The following is a 9,785-nucleotide window of genomic DNA, read 5'->3' on the forward strand; positions in this document are numbered from 1 at the left end:
ACTTCCATAACTTTATTGATTGTAGTACATGCCAAAGGAACCAATAAAGTCTTGTTATGTGGATTTACTTACTCGCTGAGTAAATTCCATGACTAACTCAGCTAATAGACATAGATATTGCCCCTACCTTAGGTAAAGATACCTCGTACTTTTACCTCCACTCGGTACTGTCAAACTTGCTTGAGGAATCCTATTCTCTAAAACCACCTTTCTATCTTTGATAACTCTGAAGCAAACCTTTGTATGTCAAAATTAAAAAGAAAAATTCCTCAAGGACCCAAAATATGGGACCAATAGAGGGGACAAGTGAGGTGTCTCCCTTCTATTGGATAATAAGTTGGCCATCATTAATGATGGCCAACTCATTATCCAATATGAGAGAGACACCTCACTTGTCCCCTCTATTGGTCCCATATTTTAGGTCCCTGTAGCAAAACTCAATTAAAAAAGTATAAAGTTTGTCACAACAAAGTGTCAAAAAATATGGAATTAGTAGATTTGAAGGCGTAAAATGGAATACTGTAGATTTTGGTCATCGAGGGATTAATGGTCAATTTCAAAGATATAGGGAATTAATATTGAATTGAGGGACTAATATGAAATGATTTTAGATTTAAGGGACTAATATGTAATATCCATCTTTATTTGAGACTAAAGATGTATGGTTTTTACTTTTGATCCTATAATCAGAGTCTGATAGCATTTCAAGTCTAGGCGGTTGTGGATGCTGATGTGGGCCCATTCAAGTAGTAGAAAGAAGCACGTGGTCTAAGGGGCTGTTTGGATAGTTTGTTTTGGGTGGTAAAAGAAGAGAAAGCTGTCAAAAATGTTAGTTTTTTGGCAGCTTTCCCTTAAAATCACCTTTTTAAGGGGTGATTTTGGGGTAAAGCTGCCAAAAAGCTGATATTTTTGACAGCTTTTCCCATTTTTACCACCCAAAAAAAAGAACCAAATAGCCCCTAAGAGGTGTGGGCCCCATTCAAGTAGGAGAAGCAGGTCGAAAGAAGCAGGTGAGCGAACACTAGTACAAAACTGGCCTGCCCAAACGGTTGGAACCGTTTGGGAAAACCCCCTCCCAAACGGTTATAACCGTTTGGACGAGAAAAAACACCCGTTTGGGCTAAAGCCATTGGGGATAACTTTTCCCCAACGGTAGCCCAAACGGGTACACCCGTTTGGAACTAGTCCCAAACGGTTGAACCCGTTTGGAACTTGTCCCAAACGGGTATACCCGTTTGGGAAACATATTTGGCCAAACGGGTGTACCCGTTTGGCCTATTAATTTTAATATTTTTTTTCATTTCAGCTATTTTATTTATTTACCTGTTTATATACACATTTTACACAATGAATCAAAAACATATACATACACAAAAATATCTCAAGCGATGCTAAATATTTAATATTATATATAAGTACACAATAATTACTCAATATGCAATATTAGAGATAAATGCACAATAATTACTCAATATCTCACAATGAAAAGCATCCAATATTATATATTTGTCTCTAATATCCAAAATGTCTCATACATCCAAAATATAAGATAGGAATAGTCTAATTCATCCAATCAATGAACAGAAGAAATTCCTCGAAGAATATCCTCTTGGGACAAGCCCGAACGCCTTAAGTCTGCAAATATCCTAGCAATATTCTCATGTGACAAACCTTGAGCACTGGAAGTAGAAGTGTTTGCAGTCGAAGCAGGACGACCAGAATGAGGTATATCGGTAGCGGGCTGATGAATTGGAGCCGGTCGCGTAAAAGCTGATGGATCACCACGAGTGGGAGCAGAACGAGCGCCCTGAGAATTAACCTATAAAATAGTAGCAATGTATGAGTGTATACATGTCTGAGTGTTAAGTCTGTGCGTATATTTACGTGTATAAGATGTATGCATATTTGTGCCAATGTACATGTGTATGCGAGAGTGTGTATGTACCATATTGTTAGTAATCAAATGCATCTGAGACCTAAATTCCTCCCTAAGCTCCTCCCTAAGCTCCTCCCTGAGACTATCCATCTCAGCTACCCGAGCTCTAAGATCAGCCACCTCGCGACGTAGTTCCTGATTAGAAGTGTCGATTTCCGGTATGGAGGACGTCCTCAAGTAAGTCCGAGTGGCACCAATGCCCATGCCTCTTTCATAACCGCCGTGATGCCCTCCGTGCAGGGAATCTAACATCTGGGTGAAACAAAGTGCATCGTCCTCTGTGGCTGAATCGACCCCTGATAAGGTTGCCTCCTGGATGACTCGATTCTACACAATATAAAGTAGTCAACTGTAAGTCGACAATGCAAAAGTAGATATATTTAAGAAACAAATAAAAACAAAATAAAAGTAAGATTATAGCATAAAAGCAATTCTATCTTTGATATGGATTATTGCAAATGAAGTCTGGATGATTTACTAAAGGTATGATACAGAAATAAAATCAAATTGCATATATGTGACTGTGTATCTGCTGCAGATACACAGCAGTGTGTATCTGCTACAGATACACAGCAGTGTATCTGCAGATACACAGCAGATACACACTGCTGTGTATCTGCAGTGTGTATCTGCTGCAGATACACAGCAGAGTTGTTTATATTTTACTATGATTAGCAAAGGTCAATTTCGAAGAGATAGAACATAATAATCATTCATCTTATACTGCGGAAGTAACGTGAACTTGGCAATGCTTTCATCAGGAAAGACAGTTTCTGGTCATAATAGCAGGCTTTTACAATAATATTTATATATAAATATATTATAAATTAACTATGAGCATTATATATATAGTATAACATTTAAATATATATTAATATATATTATATATAAATAATATATTATATATTATATAAAGATATATAATATAAATACATATATATATATTATATTAATTAAAAATTATATATTATAATATAATATATATTATAAATAATATATATATAAATAAATAAAATTATCATAAGGAGAACAATATATTCACTTCAATGCGTAGTAAAGACGTACATTATAATATCTATAATCCTGTTCATTGGCTGTTAGTAAATACTTGCAGTAAAACTAATCTGTACGCAATTAATAATAAACTTATATTAGTAAATATATATAATATTAATAATCATTATTATTATATATATTATATATTATATATAATAATACTATTATATTATAAATTGATTATAATATATCATAATATTATATATATAACATAATTTATATGATATATTATTAATTATTATATATATATTTAGTATATGTAGATAATATATATATTAATAAAATATTATATATTTATATATATAATATATATTATATATTATATATATAATTATAATATATAAATATATAATATATATATATATATAATATCTATAATAAATTATATATAATAAGTAATTACTTATATATAAGTTTATTAATATATATATTATATATATTCCATTAATTAATAATAATATATAAATATATAATAGTATATATATAATATAATATAAATATTATAATATTCTATATATATTAATAAACTATATATATATTATATATAAATATATATATATATAATTATATATTATATATATATGAATCCTGATTATAATATATATATATAATATATATATATAGGGTTCATTGATATCTGTGCTGTGACTCCGTAGGCTGTCATCTGAGGATGCGCGATCTGGGCCGTTTATTCAAAACCCCTCAGAGAGATCTGAGCCCTTCGTTGAAAATCCCATCCCCCCAAAATCCCTACCCCTCTCTCATCTCTCCCGCCCAGATCGCGCCATCACCTCCCGCCTCCTCCTCTCCAGCGCCCGAAATCGCCGCCGGAGCTCGCCGCCCCCGATCAGCGTCGCCGCCGGCTCAAGATCGCGCATTCGGTCGCCATCACCGACCTCCTCCCCCTCACCACCGCCCGAAAGCGCCGGCGCCCAAGCTCGGCCTGTGTCTCGACGTCCCCGATCAGCGTCGCCGCCGTCCCCTTGCCCTAGCCATCACCTCCCCTCCTCCTCTCCAGCGCCCGAGATCACCGCAGCTGAGCGTCGCCGCCGGGTCATCGCCGTCTACTCGTCCTCGCCATCGAGCTCACCCCTCGTCATCAGCCACGCCTCCGACGGCATTCGAGCTCAGCCCTCAGGTTCATCGCCGCCTCCGGAGATCGATCAAGCCCTCGACGTCATCCTCGCCATCACCTCCCCCCTCCTCTCCACCTCACGAAATCGCCGCAGCCTGCGCTTGCCGTCCCCGCTCAGTGTTGCCGCCGGCTCATCGCACTTCGCCGCTGTCGAGCTCGCCTCCACCGAGGTAAGGCATCAGGTCTAAATTAACGTGTTAGTTCTAACTGAAATGCATGTTAGCTAGCTCTAAATTAACGTGTTAGTTTTAACTGAAATGCATGTTAATGCTACCGGGATGCATGTTAGCTCTAATGGAGATGATGTTAGTTCTATTACGAGGCATGTTAGTTCTAGTTGGCGTTCCTGTTAGATCTAGTGGATTTCATGATGGTTCTATCTTCCCTCATGCATATTCCTTGGATCTATCTTCTTCCTTTTAATTTCAGCTCATACATTACTTGGTTTGCAGCACTCACTCTATGGCTACGAGCCGGATAATTTAGAGCTATTTTTGCCATGTATTGTTAAATTGGATATAAACTTTAAATTTGGTTTAAACTATCGTTTAGAAATTGTTTAGTGAAATTGAAAGATCAACTTGATGACGTTTTTTGAGCGATTTTGAACTTCTTATATGTGATAATTTGATAGCTTGTATAGACACTCCACCAATTCTCTCACGTGAGGCAACAATGGAAGAAGATAAAAGCCAGGACCATGATCTACTATCTACAACATGGCTTCCCCCTCAGGTGATAATATCTTATTGTTTATAGTGTACTACTAACTAATGACATATACCAAAATAGTTGTCTTTTAGCATGAGTTTTGTTTCTCTATTTTTATAGGCATCCGAGCATGAGGAGAATGGTGATGAGCTTATGGGCGTTGAAAATGGTGAAGATAATTTAAACAGCGTTGATCCATATATCGGAATGGAGTTCTCTACTCATGAGGAAGCTTATAATTTCTACAATGCATACGCCAGACTTAAGGGATTTGGTGTTCGCAAGGGTCACACAGCTTGGTCGAGAAAGAAAGATGCAATCCTATCTAGAATATTTGTATGTGACAAAGAAGGCTTTAAATCTTTAAAAGATAAAAGAGAAGATGGTCGGAATGTAATTCGAAAGTTCGATACAAGATGTGGATGCAACGCAAGGATGGTTATTGGACTTGATAGAAGCACTGAAAAATGGGTGGTCCGAAAGTTAAACAGTAAGCATAATGGTCATCCATTAACCACCCCAACTCGGGTAAAGAAGCACTACTCACATCGGACACTTCATCGAGCTCAATCGACAAAAAGGTTGATAGATACTCTTGACAATCAAGGTTTACGGCCTTCTGCCATTTGTAAGGTTGTAGACGTTGCTCATGGCAATGAACAAGGCTCTCTCACTCAACAAGAATGCCAAGCACAACTTAGACTTAAACGAAGAAACAACGTCGGCCATGAGTGCGTGAACATAGTTCGTCAATTTCAAGAGAAAAAGGTATCTGATCCTCAATTTTACTTCGCACTTGATTTAGAAAATGATGGGACGATGAGAAGTGTTTTTTGGATGGATGGTAGGTCGAGGACTTCTTACTTGCAATTTGGAGATGTTGTTTGCTTTGATGTTACATATAGAACGAACAATTTAAAATTGCCGTTTGCACCATTTACGGGCGTTAACCATCATCGACAGTCTACTCTATTTGGGTGTGCGTTACTGGCCGATGAAACGGAGGAGACGTTTATATGGTTATTTAGCCAATGGTTAAAATGTATGTCGGGTATAGCACCAGTAACAATCATCACTGATCAAGATAAAGCTATGTGTGGTGCTATTCACAAAGTTTTTCCTAAAACTCGCCATCGCTTTTGTTCTTGGCACCTTCGTAGGAATGCCTTACAAAATCTTCAATCAATGCATAATGATTATGGTGAGGATGTTGGTGTAAAGTATAACAAATGGTATTGGAGTAAATCGGAAGAAAAATTTGAAAAGCGTTGGGAAGAAATGAGGGACAAATATGGTGCAGATAAAAGGAGTTGGTTAGTAAATTTATACAATCATCGAGATCATTGGGCTCCAGTGTATCTTAAAGACACTTTTACTGCAGGAATGACATCTACTCAGCGGAGTGAGGGAATTAATGCTTTTTTTGATCATTTTGTGAATGTAAATACCGAGTTACATGATTTTGTTAAGCAGTATGATAATGCTGTCAGAGCTCGCCGAGCCGCTGAACTTGAGCAAGATTTTAAGTCCACAAACTCAGTTCCTACATTGATAATTGAACATCCCATTGAAAAACAAGCTCGGGAGAATTATACGAAGAATCTGTTTACTATCTTTCAGAAAGAACTCAAGGATAGTTACTCCATGCTTCATGAAAAGTTGTCGAAGGACGGCGCAAGTGCTACTTATGCCGTTTGGAATATAGATAGCGAGGCTGAAAGCAAGAAGATAGTAAAGCATCATGTTGTTTTCGATACATCCAAAGAAAAAAGAATTAAGTGCTCTTGTGCGAGATTTGAGATGGAAGGTATATTATGCAAACATAGCTTGCACATTTTAGTAAAGAAGCAAGTATTAGAAATTCCATCAAGATATATCATGCAACGATGGACAATTAAAGCAAGACATGTTGGTTGCGGAGTTGTTAGAAATTGCATTACAAATAGTGAAGACCAACTATCTATCATTAAACATTGGGCCCTTAGGAGTAGATGTAACAAGGCACTAGAAGATACATTGACTTCAAGTACACTTCATGATAAGTTTAGTGCTTTTTTAGACTCATTTTTTGAAGAAGTTGAGAATTCCAAGATTGAGAAGGAACATAACGACAATGGAAATGAGAGCAATGCCAGCAATAAGATGCCTACTTCATCCATACCCATCTCTATAGAGGAAGCAACTCAAATCACTATTCGTGATCCAGATAAGCCTGTTGCCACGAAGGGACGACCAGCACATGCTACTAGAATTAAGTCGGGAGTGGAGATAGCACAAGAAAAGAGTATAAAAAAACAAAGATTTTGTGGGTTTTGTAAGGGAAAAGGACATTATATAACGAGTTGTCCTTTAGCTAAGGTATTATACTTAATCTTGATTTAATATTTTTTCAATGTCTTTGCATTTGTCATGATAAAGTTGCAATTTTTTTTGTAGAACAAAAATGTTGCTCGTGGAGGTCGAGAAAGTTAACGGCATCGCCAAAACAAAGTTTACGGAGGGCCAAAACAAAGCATGTGTTTCGGTTGAATGTTCACAATTTGATTTATTCACTTTTCCCTTAAGATTTATGTATGTATGGATGATAATGTGGTTGTATGGATTAATCATGTATGGATGATAATTTGAATTAATTTTTTCCCCCAGAACAATGAGGAACAAAACAGTATTAAGTGGGTACAAAACGAGCAATTAGTGGGTACTAAACTTGAATAAGTGGGTACAAAAATAAAATCATGGCATTATTAGGTACAAAGCTTGATTAAGTGGGTACAAAGCTTGATTAAGTGGGTACAATATTTGAATCCAGAGCAAAGAGGTATAAAAGGGTGCCTAAGTAGGTACAAAACGTGTATAAATGGGTACAAAACTTGAATAAGTGGGTACAAAATTTGCAGCAGAATAATGAGGTACAAAACATGGTTAAGTGGGTACAAAACTTGAATAAATGGGTACCAAACTTGATTAAGTGGGTACAAAACTTGATTAAGTGTGTACAAAAGTTTTTACAAGTAGGTACAAGGCTTGATTAATTGGGTACAAAACGTGTATAAATGGGTACAAAACTTGAAAAAGTGTGTACAAAATTTTGATTCCAGTATAATGAGGTACAAAACATGGTTAAGTGGGTACAAAACTTGAATAAATGGGTACCAAACTTGATTAAGTGGGTACCAAACTTGATTAAGTGGGTATAAAAGTTTTTACAAGTAGGTACAAGGCTTGATTAAGTGGGTACAATATTTAAGCAACGTAATAGAACTAACTCTGTATGTTCTAGAACTAACAAGAGGACAGCTAGAACTAACAAGGAGTGAGCTAGGGATATCATGACATAACAGAACAAACACTTGGGCTAGAAATAACGCCAGCACGAAGTAGAACTAACAGGAGATGGGCTTGAACTAACAGGAGGGCATCTAGAACTAACTAGGAGTGAGCTAGGGATAACATGGCCATCTCGAGTACAAACACTTGTGCTAAAAATAACGTGGCACGAAGTAGAACTAACTCGAGATGTGCTTGAACTAACAGGAAGACATATAGAACTAACAATGACTGAGATAGGCCTAACATGGGCCACAGAACAAACACTTGTGCTAGAAATAACGCCAACTTGAAGTAGAACTAACTCGAGATGTTCCAGAACTAACAGTAGGACAACTAGAACTAACTCGATAGGGGATAGAACTAACAGGTGGACAACAAGAATAGAACTAACTCGAGATGTTCTAGAACTAACAGTAGGACAACTAGAACTAACTCGATAGGGGATAGAACAAACAAGTGGACAGCTAGAACTAACACTTACTCTGCTAGGGATAACATGGCCCACCAGAACAAACACGAGATCGCATGTTAGCTCTAATCGATTTCATGTCAGTTCTAACCGTTGTGAATTCTATTACAGCTCTATGCGAGGTCAAATTTGTTAGGTCCAAACGATATCTTGTTAGTTCTAACCTATTTGTAGTCAATACTATTTAACATGGGCCACAGAACAAACACTTGTGCTAGAAATAACGCCAACTTGAAGTAGAACTAACTCGATATGTTCTAGAACTAACAGTAGGACAACTAGAACTAACTCGATTTGTCAAACTTTATTTATCATTCTCACCATTGGAATATAATACTCTTAAGCTTTTAATATAAAGCTGTTGAATTGGATTATTAACACTTTGAAATATATATCTTTGCTTGTCATGCTTTCATTGCTATCATGTTTGATTTCAGATACCTATTGCTTGTGATTCCTCTTGTTCTCACTTTGGGAGTTTCTGGCATATGCAACGTGCAGTTTGTTGTTGCTGGTTTAATCACAGAAGTTTTTGTTACCTATATGCATGGGGGATTTGCTGCATCATTTTCATCTCAATCTGTTCAGATTTGTATTTGAACTCAGACTTTACACAAGAGTCCCTGCATTCTTCTCAAACTTTTGCATTACATTTTCAAACAGCAGATTACAATGTTTATGACAACAAGGGAAATACTAAATATTCCTAAAACAACAATACATTTCTTCAAGTAAACAACTTGTTGGTTTGCAAGCTTTAATTCTCTTCGCAAGTGCTTGGTTTCCACATCTTTAACTTGGGAAACTGATTGAGGAGAGGGACATTCAAAATTTACCTTACGCTGGTTGTTATCATGATGCTCTTCTGCCCACCTGAAATACTGGCATTGCCTATTTGGATAGGCAAGTGCTTGGTTTCCACATCTTTAACTTGGGAAACTGATTGAGGAGAGGGACATTCAAAATTTACCTTACGCTGGTTGTTATCATGATGCTCTTCTGCCCACCTGAAATACTGGCATTGCCTATTTGGATAGTTGGCGCAGCCCCAAAAGTAGTTGCCCTTGTTTACTCCTGACCTGCAAAGCTTTAGTGGTGTCGGTATGTTACAGTAGCACGTTACCTCTGCAGCTAATTCATGAGAGTCT

At 37.0% G+C, this 9,785-nt stretch overlaps 2 protein-coding genes across 2 annotated transcripts; one reads left to right on the plus strand and one right to left on the minus strand.

The window, feature by feature from the left end:
- On the minus strand, positions 1,441–2,459 carry LOC109832237. Its single transcript, XM_020399664.1, has 2 exons — positions 1,946–2,459; positions 1,441–1,819 (listed from the first exon to the last, which is right to left on the minus strand). Exons 1-2 carry the CDS (start codon positions 2,186–2,188, stop codon positions 1,574–1,576), a joined length of 489 nt encoding a protein of 162 aa, XP_020255253.1. The 5' UTR covers positions 2,189–2,459; the 3' UTR covers positions 1,441–1,573.
- On the plus strand, positions 3,752–7,504 carry LOC109833893 (protein FAR1-RELATED SEQUENCE 5-like). The gene is made up of 2 exons (XM_020401747.1): positions 3,752–4,862; positions 4,959–7,504. The coding sequence occupies exons 1-2, from the start codon at positions 4,803–4,805 to the stop codon at positions 7,218–7,220; spliced, it is 2,322 nt and encodes a 773-aa protein (XP_020257336.1). The 5' UTR covers positions 3,752–4,802; the 3' UTR covers positions 7,221–7,504.

This window comes from Asparagus officinalis, chromosome 3, assembly GCF_001876935.1.
Source record: "Asparagus officinalis chromosome 3, Aspof.V1, whole genome shotgun sequence".
NCBI lineage: Eukaryota > Viridiplantae > Streptophyta > Magnoliopsida > Asparagales > Asparagaceae > Asparagus > Asparagus officinalis.